This window comes from Agelaius tricolor, unplaced genomic scaffold (genome assembly GCF_023055355.1).
Source record: "Agelaius tricolor isolate 1412-34295 unplaced genomic scaffold, bAgeTri1.0.p SCAF_4, whole genome shotgun sequence".
NCBI classification, from domain to species: domain Eukaryota; kingdom Metazoa; phylum Chordata; class Aves; order Passeriformes; family Icteridae; genus Agelaius; species Agelaius tricolor.
The window spans coordinates 48,838,221-48,861,390 of record NW_027269264.1 but is presented as its reverse complement, the minus strand read 5'-3'; the positions used below and the strand labels follow the sequence as shown (position 1 = coordinate 48,861,390).

The window sequence follows — 23,170 nt, the reverse complement described above, 5'->3', positions numbered from 1 at the left end:
TCCTTGATAAAGAAAATCTGTCCCCCAGGATCTGGGCTGAGTAGACATCAGCCTCTGTGGCAGCAGCTGTGGGAAAGGAGCCAAAGGCTTGTAAGACTTTGGCTCGTAAGGCAAAGGCTTTTACACCCCTAGAGATTTTAGGGAGACTACAGGTGAGGGGGACTTTAGGGTTACACAGTTAATAGTCCGGTTGGATATCCACCACCTGGTCCAAGTGGTCCTCTCTTCCTCAGAGCCTAAACCTGGATGAAACATCCCAGGAGAAGCAGACATGTAGGTGAGGGTTCCAGCCATGTAAGACTCTGGTGGCATCTACCAGAAGGCCTGTCTGTTCTCTGACACTGGTGTTAGCATTAACTTTTGCATTATTGGATGTTTACTGCAAACATTAGCTCTGTGTCCCTCTTTGTGTTTTTATTTCCTGCCAACATCATCCTGTGCCTCTGAGAAGCACTACTGTGCGTGGGAGGAAAGTATTTCTTTTGATCATTTTTATAATCTTCTAATTGCTATTCTTACATCTTGAAAGAAGTGAAGTTCCTGATGTTTCTGTGTAGCTGTCTCATTGCTCATACTCTTGTTCTAACTTCATTTAACCCACATTTCTCACTTTCCCTCCTGTGCTCCCATGTGCCTTTGCAGATCTGCTCCAAATCCATTATCACCCCACAGTAACAAAGGCTGAGGGTAGGTAAGGTAGGCAAAAGTCACTGTGAATACCATTTTCTGGAGTCTGAAGGTCAGTGATGGAGGCCCTGGAGTCCAGAGCAATCCCAGGATGCAATTTTCAGGGTGCAGTGATCACTGGGGATGCCTGGATGAGTTATGGGATGTGTAATGCTGACTGAGGGTGCTTGGGCCAAGGTTTTCAGAACAAGTGGTTGATCTGTGAGAGCATTAGGTCATTTTTTAATCTCTCAGACTCATCCTGGATCACTGCTCTCTTTTGTGGTTTCTCCCTCTCCTTGCTGCCCTAGCTGCCTGCTGATGCACTTGTCTGTGTTGGATTATCTGATCTGTAGAAGGGAAGGCAAGAGGAAAACCCCCTCCAGACTTGTGCTGGAGGTGCTTGTGGGCTGGACCGTGGGGTTAGGTGAGGTGGGAGAACTGGGTTTGTCCTTTGCTCTCCCATGTCAAACGCTGGTGAACATCTACAGGAAAGATGAAGAGAGACTTTTGGCATGAGCAGAGTGTGATGGGACATAAGGGAGAAGCTTTAAACTGAAAGATGGCATGTTTAGATTAGATATTAGGAAGAAATTCTTTACTGTGAGGGTGGAGAGGCACTGGAACGGGTTACTCAGAAATTGGCCCATCCCTGGGAGTGCTCAAAGCCAGATTGGATGGGGCTTTGAGTAGCCTGGTCCTACGAGGGTTGAAAAAAGGTTTTCTTTAAGGTCCCTTCAGTTCAAACCATTTTGTTATTCCTCTGGCTCTGTAAGAACCTGCTATTTTGTGAGCACAGGGAGAGTGGGGCTCTTAGTGCCCTGCCTGTGCTGTGCCCTGCCTGTGTGGCTCCTGGGACTGTGGCAGTCACACTGTTGTGAAGTGCAGCAGGTAATAAGCAGGTAAATGACACAGATACTGTGGCAGAGAGATATTATCCCCTCCCATTCCACAGTAGGGACCTGTTTGAGCTGAGGTTTCACCATCAGCCAAAGGTCAGCAAAAGTCAGTGTGCTGTGTGGGACCTATTTGACCAATGCCAGTGGCTCCCCATGGTCCCACTGAGGTCATCCACTCCTTTTCACTGGGGAAATCCTTGTGTACATAAGTAGTTGCATATTTTGGCATGTCCCCCTGACACCATTAAAAGGGCTCAGGACCTCATGGAGTCTCCTGGATTTTGGAAAGGAATGACTGTTTCTGCTTTTATGTTCCAGTCTGCTCCTCTTTCCAGTCTCTTCTGGGACATTTGTGTGTGTCTGTTGCAAGACCTTGCCATGTTTGGTTCTTGGAGGAAAGTTCAATGTACCTAAAAGGAAGCAAAGATGTTCAGTCCAGTGTGAGAAGATAGACTGCTCTCACCAGAGTGCAGTGCTTCCCTTCAGACCCTGTGCGGTTTTCCTGTGAGCACACAGTGCCATCTGCAGTGAGGTGTTTGTTTGGCCCAAATCCTGTGCAGCCCTTTGGCCTCTTGACTGAAATCAGTTACTCTCTTCAGATATCTTTGAGAGGGGTCAGGTGAAATCACAAGTGTTGTCCCAGGAGCCTGCATGGAGGGTGACGTGTTTGTTTTACTTTTTGATGGTTTGTTTCCCAGAAGAAGGACCTCGTGCTCAGGGACTTATGCTGACAAGGAACCAGTCTGTTTGATCCTTGTCAACACATGAAATCTTCAGTCAAACCAAGGATGCTTTAAATAGCCACTGCCTTTCCTGAGAGGTGACTTCCTTTGTGATTTTGTTTTCTGTAGGTATCTGAATTCCCTCATGAGAAGTGTCCTCCCTGCCTCTCATGCGCAGCCCTACCTGTTCATGGGTGGTACCAGCTTCACTGATGCCCTGAAGAGTGTTCCCCACCATGGATAGTCCACCCAAGCTGACTGGTGAGACGCTGATTGTCCATCACATTCCCCTGGTGCATTGCCAGGTCCCTGATAGACAGTGCTGCTCCATGAGCAAAAGGACCAACCCCTTCTGCCAGCCAGAGCTCAGCATTACACGGACCTCTGCTCTTCCAGACAGAGACCTCTCACAGACTGACTCCTTGGTGTACAGCAGCTTTCTCCAGACCTCTGAAACCTCAGCAGAGGCCTCAGATCACAAAGAAAGAAAAGCAAGGGATCTGATTGTCCCTAGCGTCAGTAAGCGACACAACCCTTTCCTGCTGAGTGAGGCTGAAGACCTCAGTATTTTTGGGGATGACTTGGGTCAAAAATCTTTCCACCTTCACAACTCACTCGTTGATGGCAAGCCTCCCTTCAATCTGCAGGATCTGGCCTTGCCCCCTTTCCACCTCCACGACTCCAACCACATTGTGAAATCCTGGAACATGGCCAGCCGGTCTGGTGTGGTGGATGGGCAGGAGGACAAACTCGGCAGTGACGACATCCAGAAGAGGAACAATGCAAACAGGTGCCATCAGGCCTCGGAACGCATGGAGCTGGATGAATGCAGCTGCCATCGTGGCAGCTCCTCCAACTTCTCCTTTGACAGTGGTGACCAGGAGTGGAACCAGAACATGGGTGAACCGCTGAGGAATCAGGATGCCCTGCACAGGACATGCAGTTGTTCCAGCTCAGAGATCCAGCACTGTCGCTGCTACAGTTCGTCAAGTCAGTCTGAAGTGATTGACCAACAGATGGGCTACATCAGTGACTCTTCTTGCAACAGTTCTGATGGGGTCCTGGTGAACTTCAGTGCTCTCTACAACAAAATGAATGGTCAGCCTCAGTCCAACCTGAATTCAGCTAACCTGTCCTGTGACTCTTCCTTCTGCAGCCACTCAGACACAGGAGCTTTTTACCTGGATTTACACTCATCACCCACTGAATCCAAGATGTCTTGCGAGTCGCATAACCCAGAAAGTTCGGGGAAGGTGTGTGGGTGTCAACACTCCTCCTCACCTGTCCTTGATGCTAACTGCAATTCCTACCATCTCCACTGTGAGCCTTGCACATCGGAGAGCTCAGACCTCACTGCCTGCTTCCAGAGCCAAGCGCGGCTTGTTGTGGCTACTCAGAATTACTATAAGTTAGTCACATGTGACCTGTCTTCCCAGTCATCCCCCAGCCCCGCGGGATCTTCCATAACTAGCTGCTCAGAAGACCAGACCAAGGGTAGCCCAGCCCAGCCCACAGAATACTATCTGTTCAGAAGGCCCGACCTGAGACAAGAAGGCAATGTAGAGTGCAGTGAAGAGGAGCCAAAGGGAGAATCCAGCCAGAACATGATTGAGGGTCAGGTCTATGTCAATGTGTCACCACCGAACCTCAACACAAGCCGGCAGCGCTCCAGGAGCTACGATCAGAACCTGGACAGGAGTCCTGGCAGCAGGCTGGGCTCCTTGGAGCGCATGGTGAGCTGCCCAGTCAAGCTGAGTGAAAGTCCAGCAATACCCATTCAGAGCTCTCCCCCCAAGAGGGTGACATCGTTCGCTGAACTGGCTAAAGGACGGAAGAAGAATGGCACCTCCCCACCGCACCGCTCCAGTGGTGATTCTTCCCTGGAGTTCTCTCCTATCCCTGAGACTCAGCGGGATTGCCCAACCTTCCTTGAAGAAAGAGCTCGGCGCAGCCAGAGTCTTCCACCCATGCCCTTCATCCATGGCCTGAACCGGAGCTGCGAGGGCTTCTGTTTGAATCATGCTTTTGGGGACAGCCAGGCTTTGTGCTCCACCAAAGACTCCGTCTCCAGTGAGAAGGTCCCCAGTGGGCATGGGGCAGGTGAGCAAGCCTCTCTCTCCCTGCTGACGGAGGCAGATGCCAGCTTCTCGGGTGGCTCTGCCAGTGGCCACGGACAAAAAGATGTTAGAGCCCGAGCAGACGGTAAGGAGCCAAACAAGGCAGAAGGGAGAAGTAAAAAGGAAGGCAGCTCGTTGGGATATGAGGGGAGTAGCAGGGAAACCTGCATGGTGATAAGAGACCAGTGTCGGGGCAGTTTGGTTCCTGGTCTGCCAGACCCTGGGACAAAGCCTTGCTGTGCTTTGTCACAGAAGCCTTTCAGTCTCATATCAGGGCAATGTCTTGTCCTTGTATTTGTAAAGCCTCCTGAGGGTTTGTTCATACCTCTCGTATTGTGTTAGCAAGGACATGGCATTAATACTGAGAGAGTCTGTGCAGCTTGAAGGGTTGTATCCCTTCCAGGGTATTTACCGTGCTTCTCCATGAGAATCGCCTGCCCTTAGCTCCTAAGACGGAGATGTTAAAATGCTTAGCAGAGTCAAAGTCACAACCTTTGTTTTTTGGAGTTATGTGGGGCAGAGGTGGAAGGGGAACAGGCACAGCCAGCATTCTCCTTTCCATGCAGGTCCTGGAAGCTCACACAGTTTCTGCTAGGACTTAACAGTGTGAGTCCTTCAGAGTCTAATCTGTATGTCTCTGCTGGAATATCCTGGTCGTGTCCCCCACAGTGCTGTGGATTACAGCAAAGGTTCCCAGGAGGAGCCACTGTCACAGTTACCTCTGTGGGGAAGCTGTAATATATGAGTTGTATTCCATCTTGATTGCTGTCACTTGTTCTCATGAGGAAGCTGTGTGACATTCCCTTTGGAAGTATGGCCATTTCTCCAGCACTGTGGGAGACTTCTGTCTCTGCCCTAGGCAAATATTATACCTGCTTCACAGGTAAAAGCCCTTCTAAAATGCCTCTAATTAGACCACTGCAGTAAATAGCCCCTATTATGTCAAAAAATTCTTGTGCCCTAACAGACTGTCTCCACTTAATGTTCTGAAAATATCTAGCAGGAGGTGAGAACATGTGGTTTATTGCCATGGCAGGGGCGGGAGAGATTATGGCCTTTGGAGTAAAAGGTTTTTAGTTATTGTCCTGTTTGTTTATTGAGCCTTGAATGTGTGCTTGGTGTGGGATGGCAGTGAAGGTAGGTCTCTGCTGGGGGAGGGCAGCATGGCTACAGCCCTCTTAGCTTCAGAGGGAGGGTTTGGAAGGAGCAGGACCTGCTCAGGGAGGAGGGGGCAGACAGGAGCTCTCAGGATAACATGTCCCAGCAGTTGCTGCCCACCATGCCAATGGGGTCCCTCCTTCTGCACTGTGACAGCAAGGCAGGCATCAGGGCTGTGCAGGAAGCTCCTGCCTGCAGCTGGAGATAGAGGCATATCTGCTGTGCTCCAGAGCAGTGTGCAAGCCTGGAGGCTCTGAGAGGGGCTAGAGGGAAAGCAAGCCCTGCTAAAAGCTGGCTACAGGGAGAAAAGTCTGGAATACCCTGCAGGCAGCGGGTACACCAGGGCTGATCAGGGATCTCCGTCAGGCCCACATATGCACCCAGTGCTCTGTGTGTTTTGCACTGAATGCGCAGTGTGTCACACTTCAGATGTGTCCCTCAGGATATTTGTGGCTCCATCAGGAGCTGGAGGCACATAGATCAGCCCACCACACTCCCTCAGGACCTCCTAGCACATCATTTGCTGGAGCAAACTGTCACTTTCCAGGGTTGAAGGTGGAATGTTGGGAATGTCCTGTTTAGGTCTGGTAGAGGCATGAAGGATGAAGGAAGCTCTGTGTTCCAAAGTAGGGGCAGTTACAGTGAAAAGAATAGGGAGGGAGAAAGGGAAGCAGGCAGTCTTTGCTACAGCACCAATATATTGTGATACAGGATGCAGAGCTGCAGTGCTATTGCATGTAATGCTTGTGCTGGGCCGTGCAAGTCCACAGTGCATGTAGGAGGGGACAGTCCTTTGGGATGAGAAATCTGACTCTACTACAAAGCGCTGGGCTTTGGCTTTGTGGTACTGCTTGGGCAGAGGCAGCTTAAGGACAGGCACCTGATCCCATGGCTTTGTGCTTTCCAGGGGGCAAGAGACTGGGAAAGAATATGAAGCTGGTGACCCTACCAGGGTGGACAATGTCCTGGTGCAGTGCTGTGCTCTTCCAAACATCTGGAACTCTGCATTTGGGGCCACTTATCTTTTATCTTGCCAGCTCTTGATGTGTGTAACCAGTTCAGACTTGAAGAAGTCTGTAACTGGCTCGTCCTTTTCCTCCTGCAACAGAGAGCACATTATTTTTTGCCTGTATTCTGCTTGGCTGAGGATGATTGTTGCTCTGCCCATTCCTCACACTTTCTTCCCCTTTCTCTCCCTGAAGGTGGTGGCACAGACAGCAAGCCTGTGGTACGCTACAGCAAGGACCAGCGTCCCACAACTCTGCCCATCCAGCCCTTTGTTTTTCAGCACCATTTCAGCAAGCCACCCAAGGCACGTGCCCTGCACAGCCATTTTGCCTCCAGCCTTTCCCAGCTCTACAGCTTGTCCAGCAACCGGCCTGCCAACCAGCAGATCTCCACTTCTCAGTCCTCAGCCTTGGGCACCTCGGCAGAGCAGGCGGCGGTGGCGGGGAGCCAAGCCCATGGCACGCTCGTGACCCAGCAGCGCTCAGCAGACGGAGCTGCCTCGCGCGGTGATGGGGGCATCAAGAAGCCTGGCCCCGAAACAACCCGTCCATCCCCGCTGGGCAGCTACTCCCCCGTGCGATGCAACGTGCCTTTCTTCCAAAGCGTGGACTCCTCTTCCTCACCCATCTCTGAGAGAGCTGAAGACAGCCAGCCCCCCAGAAGCAGGTCCTGCCCCATCTCTGCTAATCTGCTTCCCACGAGGTCATCTCCTGCTGTCAGTGTCATGCAGCCCACCAAAGCCACCAAAGCTGACACCCTGAGGCAAAAGGAGAACCCCAAGCTGATTCCCAAGAAGGAGGCCCCGCTTGAGCCAAGCCCACCACTCTCCGAATACCGACTCCACAGTGGGTCCCTCCCGCCCCTCTCGGTGGGTGGCATGTCCATGAGCAGAGTAGGAGGCCATGCAGATTCACACTGGAGAAGTGGCAGTGAGACCAGCAGCTCTGGTCCCCTGAGCAGCATGGGAATACGGCCTGTCAATGGTAGGTGCCCATCCTCCAGGACCTGCTAGTCTGGAGCATCTACAGCTCCCTGTAGCTATGTCTGCTCCCTATAGTGCCACCATTTCCTATAGCCACAGACCAGTATAAAAGTGCATCTGGATGCTGCAGGAAGACCTGCAATAAGGGCATGTCCCTCCAGTCCCAATTCCTACGCTGTGTCTCCAGGGAGTGCAGTGTGGGCTGCTGGTCTTACAGCACCCCATGCCAGGTGCTTGCACCCCAAACCTGCTGCCTCTGTGCCTGCATCCACAAGGGCACCCAAGCTCCTGCCCTATTTTGCCAGGCAGTGGCATCCACCTGTCTCCATGTGCATGTGCTAATGTCCTGAAATGCTGCTGGACCTCTGAGTAATGTGCTGTCTCTCTTTCTCTGTCCTCCATCTTTCTCTTGCTCTCCCTTCCCGTTTCCCTTCCACATCCTCCCGTGTGCTCTCGTCATCCTGTCTGGTGCTCACTGCCCGCGGCCTCCCAGCGAACCACCTCTCCCCCCAAGCGCTGAAGTGGCGGGAGTACAGGCGGAGGAACCCCCTGGGTCTGGACCGTGTTTCAGGGCTGCCCAGCTTAGCAGGCAGCCTGGACAGGAGGCAACAAGAGCCTCGGCTGAACCGGGGCAACCCCATCTTTGAGCTCCCTGGCGCTCTCAGCACCAGCCATTTCCACTGCAAGCTGAACGGTGCGCACCACCTTTCTGCTGGGGGGTCTTGGGAGGTGACCTTGGGACTCAGGCTCAGTTTCCTTGAGGCTCAGGTTAAGCTTGGATTCATCACTGCTCTGCCTGCTCAGAGCAGGAGGGATGATGCATCTCTTTGCAGTGTAGCTGAAGGGTTCAAGAGGAAGGTGAAAATTGCCTCATTGGTTCAAATCTTTGTGGTGCCTTCCTCCTCCATGAGGTGAGAGCAGTCAGGTCCAGCTCTGAGCTGGGTTGAAGGGCAAAGTGAATGGCCCAAGAGCCTGCTTAGACCTCAGTAAGTGCTCCTGGACTGTGGTTAGCTTGTAGTTTGTCTCACACAGGAGTTTGGGCCCTTGGAGATCTCAGATCTGTGTCCCATGGTGCCTGACCGTCCTGTGCCCCAGCCCTGACAATGTGCTAAGTGCTGAACTGTAGATTTCATGAAGCAGCTGATAACACTAAAGACCTTCACAGGACTCTATCTTCTGCAGCCTTTGCTCTTAAGGTTTTTCCTGTCCTCCAAAGCCTGTGCAGGAGGGGCTGATGGGGGCAGGCTGCTTTGGACTGAACCTCTGACACTCCTGTGGGGAGAACAGTGTGGTCTGTCTGTGGGAGGAAGAGCATTCTACAGGCTAGCCTCAAGCCATGGAGGGAATTCCTCAAAGCTTTACTCCACCAACCCAAACAGTTTCTCCATCTTTCAAGGGAAAATGCATGGCACAGAGTCAAACAGATGGAAGTCAAGCACATGGGAGAACTCCTATGTATGTCACCCTTTGGAAACAGAGGCCATCCCAGAGAACAGGCAGCAAACATGCAGGTTGTTGTCTGTGGATGCCTGTGTGCCACAAGTAATGATTTGCTCTGTGCTGACTTCTGACCCTGCTTGCAGCAGCATGGGAAGTCTGGTGCAGCATTTCCCTTAGTCCTAGCCCATGGGAGTGAACTTCCCACAGCATCTTCCAAAACCTGTGGGCCCCCAGTCAAGCTGTAGGTGGTATTGGGTAGGCCATGGGGATCAGTTGTGCAGGCACACATTGCACACCACTGCTGGGGTAGCCACAAGCCTGTAGCCTCGCTGTCCCAGCAGAGGACAGGTGGCATGAAAACTGCTTCAGTGTGTGGGACTGGGGCTGATTCTTGTCCCCTCTGTCTTATCCCTGCAGGGCAATCTATGAGGCAGCTCCAGCTTACCTACAATGACTTTTTCCCTGACTACTTCTCGCTAGCGGAGAAACCTCCTGCTGAGTTCTGCCTCTCCCCAGATGGCAACACAGAGTCCATCTCCATTGACTTGCTGCAGAAGAAGGGTGAGTCCAATCATCTCTGGTGGACCATGTAATGTGCCATGGAGTGTGCTTGAGCTGCTTCTCCCAGGAAATGTGATTAGAAGGGATCTTAAGTGCACAGGAATGAGCAGAGAGAGCAGGCAGGCACAGGAGTGTGACCCTAAGGCAGGGCATGCTGCCACCCCAGGCTCTGTGTACAAAGGTAAACCTGCGTGTATCTGTATGGTGTTGCAATGTGCTAATCTGAGATTTTGTAATTTGGGTTAAAAGTCTGTTCAGTCCTACATAAGTAGTATAAAATTGTATCAATTATATAAAAAGGTGGGAGAAAAGACTCCAGAGCAGGAGGAGATATGGCTGTGGTGGGATCCATGCTAGGGGCAGGGCTGGCAGGACTTGACAGCTGATTTGTTAATCATTTCAGAGGCAAGGGATGTGCAGAAAGGTTCCCATGCCTTTGCCAGCTATGTGCTCATGATTACCAGCTTTCCCTTCTGTTTCAGTTTTGTTCTCACATTATCCTGGTGCAGGTGACAGATTATACACCACTGGCTTGTTACTGAAAGTCATGACAGAACCTGCCAAATGCAAGGCTTCTGCCCTGCCAGCCTGTGGCATCAAGACAGCAAAAGACACATTGCCTCAGATCCCATCTCTGCTGCCTCAGGGCATGGGGTGTGGAGGTGACAGTTCCTGTCCCTTGGGAATATTGACAGGTTGTCCTACTGGCAGTCTGATAGGCGAGTGCTGGAGTTAGCAGGAAGAGTTTTGGTGAGGATTTAGGAGAGTCTCTGCATGTTTTTTGGCAGAGGGGGCTTGTGTGTAGACACGGGCTTGCAGTGCCCCTATCTGATTACTTCCAGGAGTGTTTTGTCAGAGTCCATCCCAGCAGCCCCTCAGGCAGCTCTTTGACCTGTTGTTTTCCACTAGGTCTTGTGAAGGCTATCAACACTGCTGTTGACCTGATTGTGGCTCACTTTGGAACCAGCAGGGATCCAGGGGTGAAGGTATGTCTTGCATCCAACTCCATTCTGGGTAGCACAGAGAGTACAGAGCAAGAAAGCTTCTCCATTCTCTTCCAGTCAAAAACTACAGGTTATCTAACAAAGGCAGGAGTACCAAGAACAAATCAAACAAAGGTGATGGCACACCATGCAGCAGATAGTAAATCTATAACAAATCCTGCTGCGTGATGCAGTATGTAGATGTATTTAAAGGAAGATCAGAAAAACACAGGGGAATGATGTTTATTAAACACATAGGAATAATGTTCAGCTTAGACTCTGAGTTGGAAGTAGTTGTAAGCTGTGAAAGTATAAAGAGCAAGTATTATGTATGTTTGTTCTGGTTTAACTCTTTCTTTATGTACTTACTATGGCTCTTTATAAGAAGAAACACCAGACCAGCTGCCCTTCTGGTCTGATGCAGCACACCAGCTCTTTTTTCTCACACAGTGGAGAGATGTATTTCCCTCCTTCACATGTCCCATGACTCTGGTCTGGCACTGGTGCCAGGGTACAGTGCAGTGTTCCCCATCCCTCAGCATTTCACATTTTAATATGAGATATTGAATCATTTTAATAATGATAAAAAAGTGCATCAGACTTCACCCATCTGGAGCAGCTGGTCACACCCATGGTAGCCCTTAGCATGAATACATTAGAGTATTTAGAGTACATCTAAGGGGCTGGCTGTGTTAGGCCCTTGCTCCCCTCATTTCCAATTTCTGGAATTACACAGAAGTGCATCTAGGTTGCCCTGGAGCTGGCTGTAGTTGGCCTGTGCTCCCTCATGCCCTGTTTCTGGAATAACACAGAAGCAGAGCAATTTTGCTTGTGTTTGTACCAGGCATTGTTTGCAGTCCTGTGACACCCAGCATGTTTGTGGTGCCTCCTCTTAGTGCTGAATTCAGTCAGGCGACTCTGGGCAGCAATGTGACACTATTTGGACATGACAACTCCCCTGGCATGCCATCCCCAAGGAGAAACTTGACTGGGACAGATTCCAAAACCATTCAATCTTATCTCAGAGCCCAGTGTAATTTTGTCCTAATTACAGCTGTTTCTGATGCAGAGATTGCTGTGCAGCATAACTGGAGCTGTTGAGATTCCCATGGCTTTTTAAGGCTTCACTGTGAATTTCCAATACTTGCAGTGTAGGTTTGGGGAATAATTGCAACATTCCCCCATTACTTTGCTTATCAGACAATGCTGTGGTTTTAGCCTTGGGTTTCTTTTTACATCAGTGTGCCAGGGGCTGAGCATTCACCTGTCAAAAGGCAGCATCCATCCCTGCTGCTGCCATGCTCAGTGGATCTGACAGGATTATTCCTGAGCCAAGTTCAGTTTCAGTTCAGGGCTTTTGTGAACCTGTGCCAACTGGTCAGTATAATTCCAGCTCAGCTGGTAAAATCTGTGCCCTGAGCACCATTGCCTGACCCATTTGGATAGACCCCTTGGCAGCTCAAAGACTGTAAGCAGCAGAATATGTCCCTGTTCTGCTGGTGCTGGGCTCTTACCTGGGCTCTTACATGCCTCCCCTTCACCTCAGTCTGAGCTCTGACTATCCATTTTGCCCTTATCTGTATATTTATAGTAATCTCTAGGAGTTAGAGCTTGACATGTCACTGAGTTAAGTGTTCTATAACCCCTCAGTGCTGGTAGTTCTATGTGGGTTGGTGCTTCCTAATCCAAAATTAGCTACAAGAAGATCTACAGCAGCAGGAATATCCCCAGCTCCTTTCTTCCTCCAGCAGGAGAGCCTTGTTATCCCTCTTGGGAGACCCAGGCATCCTTTCTCATTGGGATATCCTCTTCCCAATCTAGGATATTCTTTTTTCAAGTTATTGCCTCTTCCCAGCCTGGGGAAGAGCTTGCAGAGAGCAATCCAGAACTGATGTATGAAGCATCAGGAGTGAAAGCAAAGATCCTGCATGTTCAAGGAGCTGCCTGGATGTTGCTTGCTGGGTGTCTGTAGTGGGACTGAACTGTTTCCATGCATCTGTACCTTGAAAACAGTTAACAACACTCTCCCTGTTGCCTGTTTTCCATTAGGCCAAACTTGGGAACAGCTCTGTGAGCCCCAATGTGGGGCATCTCATCCTGAAATACCTGTGCCCAGCTGTCCGGGACATTCTCAGTGATGGGCTCAAGGCTTACGTCCTGGACATGATCATTGGCCAGAGGAGGAACATCCCCTGGAGCGTGGTGGAGGCATCCACCCAGCTAGGTATGGATGCTGTGCAGCAGTGCCTGCCGTAGTTGTGTTTGGGAGGTGCTGTGGAAGGTTGGCTGTAAGGATCAGGCAGCAAAACACCCATTTTCCTGCTTGGAATAGGGTGCACATGTACCATCTCTTGCAAGAAGGGAGGGACACTGAGCTGTTCTTCCCAAGTATTTATTGTCATTTCCCCTGAATTTTGCAAATTCTCCCATAACAAACTAATAAAAAAAAAGAAGGAAAAAACCCCAACAAAATTAATTCCACATTGGTTTCTGCATCATACTGGGAAGCCTCATAGCCTGACTTTGGCAAATCTTCAGCTCTGCAGTTATCTCTATGACTGCAGACACCCCAAATTATAAGCGCACACCACAATATTCTCTTTATATGCTGATTTTGAGCCAGTGGCTGTGATTGTCACTGAAGTGTGGGAGGCAGGTCCTGGTAGTAAAACTCTCCCAGAGTTTTGGAGTGGTGGTCTGGGATGGATCACAGCCCATCTCCCACGTGTAGTCTGAGTGTTGGTATGGAGTGAGTTCACATTGGCATGGTGGAGAGGCAGTGCACACACAGACATGGACACCCAGACAGTGTTTGTCTTGCCTTGATGCTCCATCCTGTGGTGCAGTTTTGGCTTTGCTCACCACAGCTAATCTCAACAATTTGCTTCTCTCCACAGGGCCCTCCACAAAGTTGCTGCACAGCCTCTACAGCAAGATCAGCCAGTACACAGAGCTCACCAACCACACCATGCGGTTCAACGCGTTCATCTTTGGCCTCCTCAAGTAAGCAGGACCCCTCAGGTGGCTGGACCTCCCTGTCCAGGGCTGGCAGCAGCTTTGGTCTTTGACTGCAGGCAGGCACAGTTGACCATGAAACAAACTTAAGAATCTGGGAAGCCACTTCCCAGAAGCAGGCTAGGGGAAGAAGAAGCTGTAAGTCTCAGAGAACTCCTTCCAGGTCAGGAGTGAGAATGAGTGGCTGTAGCCAAGTGAAGAACTGGGTCAGTCTGTTTTAGCCCCAAAACATCAGGTGAGAAAACTCTGTCCAGCTTCATACGAGGTTAGACATAATATATGTATGAGTTACTCTCGGAAAATCCTCTTTAAACCACTGTTTCCCAGAGCTGCAACAGATCCCAAGGCATGAGGTTCTGAAGGAAAAATTTCCCTGGTCCAGGACTCCAGACTGACCCTTCTAGTTTGCATAAGGAATGTGCACACTCTGCTGCGTTTAACAGAGGAAGGCAGTAATATATTTTTGTGGTCAAAGGGATAAGTACTGCTATGATGGTGTTTCTCTGCTCCTCTCTGGTGGTTAGCAAGAGCTCCGGCAGTGGCAACAGAGTTCCCAAGATCTCCAGATGTTGTAGAATTCCTCCAGGCAGGAACAAGCTCTGCCCAGCTCTCCCCACACAGGGTGACCCCATTCTCCTCCACTGGCATATTTTGGGCTGAGCCACCAGCACTGGTCTTAGTGTTGTAGATCATTTGCCTCTTCCACAGAAGCCTCTTCTCAGCAAAACAAAGCTCTATCAAGGACATAGGAGCAGAACAGTGAGGAATCACGGTTATTCGTGGTTACAGTTGCTCAAGTAAAGCTGTGTAGATGTTCAGTGACAGGCTGAGTGTCTGTGATAGGAGCATGCTGATGGGAGCGAGCCACTGTCCTTTCTGTGAGCTTCACAATCTCATGCTTTGTAAATGCCCTTTTCCAGCCACACTTCTTGTGGCAGATCTGTGAGGATGAATGGGGTTAATAGATTTTCACTGTTTCTTTCTTACCATGCTAATTTTCCATTCCTGCAGTATCCGGTCCTTGGAGTTCTGGTTCAACCACCTTTACAACCATGAAGGTAAGAGCCTGAAGGCTGTGGGGGCTGCAGTGGGAGCCAAACTCTGCACACAAATAGAGCATGGGATGGAAATGTGTTTCTCTTGTTGCTCTCTCAGCTTGGGCTGCTCTTCTCTGCCCTGAGGTGAAGGACTAAGCTATTACACAGTCTCAATGTAGCAAGGAAATCTCAGGTGGAAGTCCAAGCATCATGCAGCTCCTTCCACCTGAACCTGGACTTCCATTCTCCTTCCTTCCCACAGCTAGTACCCAAGGCTTTCAGTGCAGATCCCTCAGTCCATCTGCAGGAGATCAGATCTATGCCTCTCCAAACTTCTATGTTCCCTGCCCAGTGCCTGAGAGTTTTGTATGCCTGGAAATGTGCACACTTACCTTTTCAGGCATGGAAGATAGGAAGAAGCAGAAAGGAAAACCTGACATACAAAAAGCAGATGTTACTGGCTGTATCTGTTTTATAGTAGAATAGAATAGAATAGAATAGAATAGAATAGAATAGAATAGAATAGAATAGAATAGAATAGAATAGAATAGGGTCTATGCTTATCCTGGCTTTCTGAAGCAGAAGATGGCCATTTATTAGACCATAATTAAGACCTGGAAGTGTGAGCAAAAGCTGGGGCTGTCAGGTTATTCCCATCTTTCTTCTATGGCATTTGGTGGCAGAGGTCATCTGGGCTGATAATCTGCCAGGCAAGTCCTGGCTGCAGGTACAGCTGGAAAGCTCTGTCTGGGCCAGTTGCTGAGAAGTCACAGAGCATCTGGTGCTCCCTAACCCAGGCCTGAGCCTCACACTGTGACCAAAAACAGGTGTGCATCTCCTTTCCTTGTAGCTTCAGCAGCTTCGTGGTGGCTTGGCAATGGTGGCAAAAGCGTCTCCTCTAATTAATGTCTTTTCCTACAGACATCATCCTGGCACACTATCAACCAGTGGGCTTCTTGTGCCTGTCTCACAGTGTGTGCCAACCTCTTTTTGAGGAGCTCCTGCTCCTACTCCAGCCTCTCTCCCTGCTGCCCTTCAACCTAGACCTCCTCTTCGAGCACCACCTGATGCAGATGGGCAAAGAGCAGCAGCAGCAAAAGGAGCTGCTGCGTGTGAAGCAGGACCTGCTGCTTTCTGTGCACTCCACCCTGCAGCTGATGCGGACCCGGGGCAGCAGTGAGGATCCTGATGGCTGCAGCACCGCCCCTGAAACATGCCAAGGGGGTGCCAGAGATGGTGACATCTCACCAGGGCACAGCCCGCAGCAAGCTGTGAGTGAGAAGAGGGTCAAGGGAGTGGGGGCCTCCTCCGGAGAAGGTGACAGGGAGGAAGAGCAGAGCAAGATGCGAGAGAGCACGTGGGAGGGGAAGAAGGACAAGCAGGCAGGCTGGTGGTACCAGCTCATGCAGACCTCTCAGATTTACATTGAGAGTTCAGCTGAAGGCTCAAAGTTCATCCGCTCAGAGAAGAAGAAAGCAGCTTTGAATCCTGCACCCCGGTCAGTGGAGACCCAGAAGGCACCACCTCCTCGAGAAGGAGTGGTGGAGGGTGCAGAGGCTTGTCCCATTGCTGAGGGCACCTTGGAGGAGAGGCCCAAGGCAGCCAGCAAGCCAAGTCCTGAAGCCATGGAAGAGCCCTTGGAAAAGCCCCAGCAGGTAGTGGTCGGTGAAGAGATGAAGGAACGGAGCTGGCCCTTCTGGATGGGCAGCCCCCCAGACTCTGTGCTTACAGAGCTAAAGCGCAGCAAGGAGAAGGAGGCTCAGCAAAGAGTGGGAGCAGCAGCAGCCCCCCAAGAGGACAGCAGCACCAGTGCATCAGAGGGCAGCCAGCCCATCAAGTGGGGACACTTGTTTGGGTCCAGGAAGGTACAAAAAGAGCCCAGACAACCAAACAGGTAAGGGCAGGGGTGTTTTGGAGCTGAGAAGGTCTGGTTAACCTGGAGTGTGGCAGCACAGGTGGAAGTCAAGCCATGAGCTGACCGCTGGGCTATGCCATGGTGGTACATCAAGGGTCTGTAACCCTGCTCAGTCCTGCCAGCCTGCCTTAATTCCTTCCATATCCTTGCTCAGTCTATCTCATAGGCTTTCCTCTTCTACCTGAGCTCTGTCACTGCCTTGGTATCTAAACCCTGCTACATGGCCCCATTATCACCCCATCCCTCCCAAAACCACATGTTGAGAACAGAACACAGAGCCATCGCTGTTGCTTACAGCAGGTGTGCAGGAAGGGTGAAGTTTCCAGTAGCTGAGATCCCTGTGCACTGCCTCTCCCTCTATACACCCTTACTGCTCCTGAAAATGACCACTGGAAATGTCCTTCCCAGTCCAGGCTGTGGTGTTAGATCTGAGACCCCCCTGCCTGGAGACCCAGGGCACTGCTTAGAGTGCACTTAGTGTGTGAAGCCAAACCTCTAAGGCATGACCTTGCCATGAGAGCACCTGCTCTGTTTCCCTGGGTGCAGTTTCCTGCCATTGACTGCTTCTGTCTCCTCCTTCCAGGTTGCCCTCCGGCTGGCTGAGCTTGGATAAGTCCGTCTTCCAGCTGGTGGCCCAGACAGTTGGGGCTAGCATGTGGCGTGAAGCAGCCCCGGAGCCAGACCCTCCCCATCCAGAACCACCTGAGGCACCTGCTGTGGCACGACCAGTCCAGGGGATGTCTCCTCACCCTACCTGGTGAGTGGCACCAAGTGGACAATCCTGCAGGTGCTGGAATGTGTTAGGTTGAGGGCGGCACAGCTCTGTCTGTTGCAGTTTGCATGGCCCCCTTTATAGTCATGGACCAGAGAATGGTTTGGGGCAATGATGCAGCTTGTGCATTGATCCACCACAGCTCTGCAATCTGCAGGTGATGGGGAGCTGGGAGGGCAGCTGGGAGCCTGGCTGGGGAGGGAAGCAAGGGGTATTTTCCTCTCCCCTTGGGCCTGTGGTGGTCCCTGGGTGGGGTGGGTGTCCTGAGGTCAGCTAACCCTACTTTCCTTCTGCCTGCAGTGAGGTGAAAGCTCTTTGCCATCACATTGCCACTGAAGCAGGACAACTGAGCTTCAACAAAGGGGATATTCTGCAGGTGATCTCCAAGGTGGATGGTGACTGGCTGCAGTGCAGCCTTGGCTCCGAGAAGGGACTGGTGCCCATCATGTACGTCACCCACCCTGAGGATGAGGACTATTGACACGTTTAGGAGGCCAAGCACAGTTCCCTGGGCTCCTCTGGGGTAGCCTACCCTGCCAGAGGAACAAACACAGCTTCTTGCTAGTTTCTTACCTTTCCTGCCATTACAGAATACAGTAACCGTAGGTGGTTCCTTCTTGCTCCTTCTTGTGCAGCTGCCAAAGGCCAACTTAGCCCCCTGGGGTCTTCTGCGAGCTGCACCTCGTATTGCCAGGCATCGCCATGCATGCAGCCACACCAGGGACCGCCTGACCCCCCCCTCCGCCCCTCACTGTCTGCAGCACCCACAGGCCATGGACTTGTACATTACAGGAACCCAGGCAGTCCCTGCCAGGGCAGCGCTGCCCCGCTGTTGGGTGCTGGAGGTGCAGGATGCTGGCCATCCCCTGCCTGGGGGTCCAGTGCAGTCTGCAGCATCCATCATCCCCAGCATCCTCAGCTGAAGGGGTGGGAGCACCCTGCATTGGCAGGGTCCCTGCGAGGCTGGGCTAATGGGCTGTGTTTATTGGGGCACTGCAAAGTAGGCTCCTTCACATCGGAGCATCCCTGTCCTAGTGTGCTGTAGTAGTTCCTGGTGGGTTGTACCGGGACAAGTGTCCTGGCAGTGCCACACTGCAGGGCTGGGGCTGTCTATGGCCACAGCCAGGGGAGGGGGACGGGGTATGTGTGTGAGTGTGGAGCCAAGGGGTGTGAGGGGCTGTGAGGAAGGCACGGGGTTGTTCAGTGTAACGTAGGTCCAGGATGGGTAGTGCCACCCTGTGCAGAGATGGGTGCTTTGGGGGGAGGCCGTGTGCCCTCCACACTGAGCAGGGAACCGGTGCCTGGGAAGCCCTGGGATGCTCAGTGGAGGGCGCTGGAGGGGAGGGAATGAGGGCAGGGTCCCTGTGTGGGCTAGGGATTTGGGGGCAGTGCTCTCAGCAAGTAGATTGGGGGTGCTCCTAGAGGGAGCTGGGGAGCCTAGGGAGGGAGGGGTGGTGCTCCCTTTGGCACAGGGTTTCTGGTCTTGCTGAGCAGTGCCGTGGGGTGGGGGGGATAAGTGTTGTGCACAAACACAAGGGGATACTGGAGGTCCTGGGGTCCTTGGTAGAGGCAATGCCAGTCAACCCCTTCCTTGCCATGTTCATGCCGCCTGCTGTAGTGGGGATCTTCACCTGCCTGTCAGGTGGGGAACAGTGTTAATGAAAGGCCATGCCAGTATTTGGTGCCATGGCCGGCTTGACGCTGTTCACAGCATCGTGCCTGGGCTGGCTTCACCATGGCAAGGGGCCCTGGTCTTGCTAGGTTACCTCCTGCTTGTACATCGCTTAGCGGATGTTGCACCATATTTAATTTGTATCTCCCTGTTAGAATGAGGTGTCTCGCCTTTATTTATTTCTTTATTTATGATGCATATTAATAAAAAAGGTGCTGATTGAGCTCCATGCTACCCAGACTTATCATTTCAGCACATCCCTGTGAAAGGTCTGTGGGTTACCTGTGCTGGGACACTGCACTGCAGGCTTCCTCCTGCATTCACCACAGCCTACACCAGACCTTCAGGAGGACATAGGTTGCCCTCAGCAGTCAGACCTGTCAGTTCAGGCCTGAGGGGTGAGGGAGTGGGCACTACATATAATGTCTTGGGGAAACAATGCTGTTTGGGGTTCCTTTTGCATTGCTTGCAGTCACCCAAGCTGATTTAGACAGGAGATCACACCATCTCAGCCTGGAGTCTGCTCCTGGGGGTCATGGGAAGGTAAAGGTGAAGGAGGGGTTGTGGTCTGGGACCCATAGTCTGGGACAACCTGGCCATGAGTTTCAATGGCTGTGGGTCACTCACCAGGAAGGACTCCAGAGATTCTAAACTTAGACTCAAAACAAACACTGGGCCTCCAAGTCCACTATGAACCCCAAAAGCCACTTCTCTTTACCCTTCAGCAGCTCAAAAGAAAAAGGGAAGAACTCTGCTTGTGACCTCAGGCTTCGCTGCAAGAACATCATTCTGGAGTTCATTACATCCATGTGTACAAATGACATGCACATGTGCAGTGCATCAAAACTGCTGAAAAAAATCCACAACTGAAGCAGCATAAACCCCTGTTCTGGCAGGGAGCAGCACAGAGCAGGCAGGGCCGGCACATGAGCTGCTTTAACTAAACTCTCAGAGGGGGCAATGGTCAGGGCTGTTTACAAGTTCCATGGAGCCAGGCTGCTCTCTCTGCATGCACTGGCTGTCCCAAAGGAGGAAGGGGATGATGTGCTGGCAAATAGCCCCCCAGGGTGCTGAGTCAGGCCTGGGGCAGGAAAGGGGATTTCCAGCTGCCTGCATTGTGGGCACTGATGCTGAGTAGCTCCCTGGGTGCTTGCTGCTGGGGTAGCCTTGGGTGCAGGGGAGCACAGAGGGGTGGTTACAGTGTCAGAGGCTGGATTTGGGATTGCTGCTATGGAACTTGCAGCTGCTGAGGTCTTCTTTGGGGTCATCTGGCTGAAGGCAAGCAGATCCAGCTTGGTGGCTATCAGTCTATGGCAATGAGAAACTGGCCACGGGGCACAAAGCCCATGAATCCTGCAAGGCTGAAAGTACACAGCAATGTGTGTGGGACATTGGGACAGTATGGGACAACACTGGAGCTGTGACCAGGTGGCCCTGCTGGTGGCCTGGTCCTGGAGGGTCACCTGTAGGATCCTGATGGGGACATGGGCCTATGAGCTCTGTCAGGGTCATGCTAAGCAGGAAGAAGACACAGTGGGTGTCCATAGATACTCATCATGGGGGCTCCTGCTCTCTGGGGACACTGCTGGTCCAGGCCCTCATATGTCTTGAGGCACAGAGCCAGGCCAGGGCAGCTCTGGACCAGCACCAAGATGCAGTTAGTCCTGCCAGTCTCATGACACCTGAGCAGCAGCAGTGTCCTCCTCCTCCTTGCAGGTATCAGTGAGCCGCTACTCAGCAAAGTTGCTCCTGTCTTCCTTTCAGATATCAAAGCACATCTCAGCAATGTGCTGGGCTCTGTGGATGAACCCTGGAAGCAGAGATTCATCATGTGGAAAGCAAAAAGGAGCCCAGTTTCATGGTACAGGAATCTGATCTGCATGCTACAGAAGCTGGGGGCATGACCTACCTCACTGTGGGACCCAGTGCTGGCAGGAGTAAAGCTGTGGGATGACAGCAGGGCTGAGGCAGATTTAGGGAGTCCAGATGGGAGCCCAGTTGTGCATGACAATCTAAGGGAGGACATGTGCCAGCTGAGGCGGGGGGACCTACTGGTGTCAAGTGCTAGGGGTTCCTGACAGGTCCCCTTGGACCTTCTCTGCCCAGGTCATAAGGACCTGGCTCATCCTCAGGTCAAAGGCAGTGACCATAGACCCTGGGTGTCAGTGCTGAAGGAACTCTGGAATGCATGTGTCTGATGGAAAGGCCTGATACATACTGGAAGAGAGAAGGGAATGCCTTTCCTTCCTATGTCCTTCCTGGCAGCCAGATCCCATGCTCAGACTATAAGTGTGCAGAGGGCAGTGACACACACACACACACACACACACACAAAATATTAATAGAATCAAAGAATGGTTTGGGTTTGAAGGGACATTAAAGATCATCTAGTTCCACCCATGCTACTGTGGACAGGAATGCCACTCACCAGACCAAGTTGCTCTGAGGCCCATCCAGTCTAGCCCCATCCCTGAACATTTAAAATCCCACAAATTTCTATTCAGCAGCTGCACCATGATGGGCAGGGGCTGCCACACTGGGAATGGGCTTGCAGGTGACTCTGTCATATTTGTGGCCACTTGTTTGGGGTCATAATACAAAGTACAAGTTCGTATTAACCCCTGAGAGCTGTATGTGAGCTGAAAACAGCTGAACATCCAGCTTTTGGGTCAGCCCAACTGCAGCCTAGCCTGGGGTCAGGCCAGCTCCCTGCATTGCCTCTGTCCCAGCCCGAAATCCCAGGAGCCACTTCCCAGCTCCCTGGTCGGTGCGACCGGACTTGCGGCAGCAGGCCAGGATGGCTGAGGCCTTGTCCAGCCAGAGGAAGGACAGTGCTGCTTTTGCAGCCCCATCCCGGGGCTCAGCACTGAAATTGGCTCCTGCTGTACTGACTTCCTCCCCTGAGCCCTTCTATGACTCCCTCTCTGCCTCAGTGCCTCCAGCTGTACAGTGAAACCCACAAGGCCTCCTCTGAGTGAACCGCAGCGGCGCCATTGCCCATGAGCAGCCTTCATGGCCCAGGCCCTTTTCCCTGGCAGGGACGTTTATGGGGTGAGCGCCAGTCTGGCACCAGCAGCTCTACGTCTTCCAGGGGAGGGCTGACAAGCCAGATGCCACTCCTGGAGAGCTTCATGCAGGGGAGGATCATGTATGCGTGCAAGCTGACTTCCAGCTGCAGGCCGAGACCTTTCAGACACTGCTTTCTTCTCTGTAGTGACCAGTGACAGGGCCTGAGGGAACGGTCTGCGGTTGGGTCAGGGGAGATTTAGGTTCAGTTCCTTTTCATTAGGAAAAGGTTCTTCACCCAGAGGGTGGTTGGACACTGGAACAGGCTCCCCAGAGAAGTGAGCACACCACTGAACCTGACAGAGCTCAAGAAGTTTGGACAGTGCCCTCAGGCACATGTTCTGACTCTTGAAGAAGTTGTGTGCACAGCAAAAATTTGGCCCTGATAATCCATGTGGGTCCTTTCCAGCTCAGCTCATTCTGTGATTCAGTGATTCTCCAAGGCATGGCCAGTGATGGGGCCCCTGCTTCAGAGGAGAGATGCAGACCTCTTTGCACCATGGATACACCTTTGGGAACAGAAATGTGAAATGAAAAAAAGGAGCAAGGTGTAGTGCTACTGCTGGTGATCTTCAAGGCCTCTTATGACTGGTTTGTAACACCAGGCAGGGGCAAGCAAGGTGTCAGTGTGTGGCTTTCCACATAAACCACAAGGCTGAGATGAAGATGGGGAACTGAGCTCTGTGCAGGAAATATGGGCCAAACATGCTCCCGGGAAAGGGCTGCCTGCTTGCGACAGCCGGAACATGCTTTGTTTCTATGATACTGCATAATTACCAAAGACTGAAAAGTTCAGGCGTATCTTAATCAGCATCAAAAAGGGGAATTATGTGGAAATGAGAAAACAGATAAAGCAGCACGGTCACAGTGTCCAGCAATCCTGCAAAGAGTTAAGGCAGAGCTTTCAGAGCTCCTGGTATCAAAAGGTAAAGATGAAGCAGCAAGAATAATGACCAGGGCCAGAGGTTATTCAAAACAGACATGCTCCTTCAAAGAGAAGAAGTCATGTCTAGAAGACAAAAATAGTATCAGAGAGACAAAACGTAAATTCTCGATAAGGCAAACAAAAAAGTGAGCAAAGAACAGCCTGTAGAAGCAGCCAGCAGCCCTTTCTGCAAACACTTCAAGAACTCCAGATCTGCTACAGTGTCTGTAGG

At 51.7% G+C, this 23,170-nt stretch overlaps 1 protein-coding gene across 7 annotated transcripts in view; it reads left to right on the top strand.

The window, feature by feature from the left end:
• Nucleotides 1-19,170, top strand: part of RUSC2 (RUN and SH3 domain containing 2) — a 57,712-nt gene extending 38,542 nt beyond the window's left edge. For 5 of the 7 annotated variants that reach the window (XM_071425649.1, XM_071425646.1, XM_071425647.1 and 2 more), the window contains 11 exons: nt 2,417-4,489; nt 6,765-7,553; nt 8,046-8,246; nt 9,410-9,553; nt 10,463-10,539; nt 12,586-12,760; nt 13,434-13,539; nt 14,563-14,609; nt 15,510-16,482; nt 17,087-17,260; nt 17,576-19,170. In XM_071425649.1, the coding sequence (XP_071281750.1) occupies nt 2,524-4,489; nt 6,765-7,553; nt 8,046-8,246; nt 9,410-9,553; nt 10,463-10,539; nt 12,586-12,760; nt 13,434-13,539; nt 14,563-14,609; nt 15,510-16,482; nt 17,087-17,260; nt 17,576-17,756 (4,833 nt within the window). In that variant the 5' untranslated portion in view covers nt 2,417-2,523 and the 3' untranslated portion in view covers nt 17,757-19,170. The remainder of the gene's footprint in view (nt 1-2,416; nt 4,490-6,764; nt 7,554-8,045; nt 8,247-9,409; nt 9,554-10,462; nt 10,540-12,585; nt 12,761-13,433; nt 13,540-14,562; nt 14,610-15,509; nt 16,483-17,086; nt 17,261-17,575) is intronic. The other 2 variants (XM_071425651.1, XM_071425652.1) reach the window with 2 other exon arrangements.
• The last annotated feature ends 4,000 nt before the right edge of the window (nt 19,171-23,170 follow it).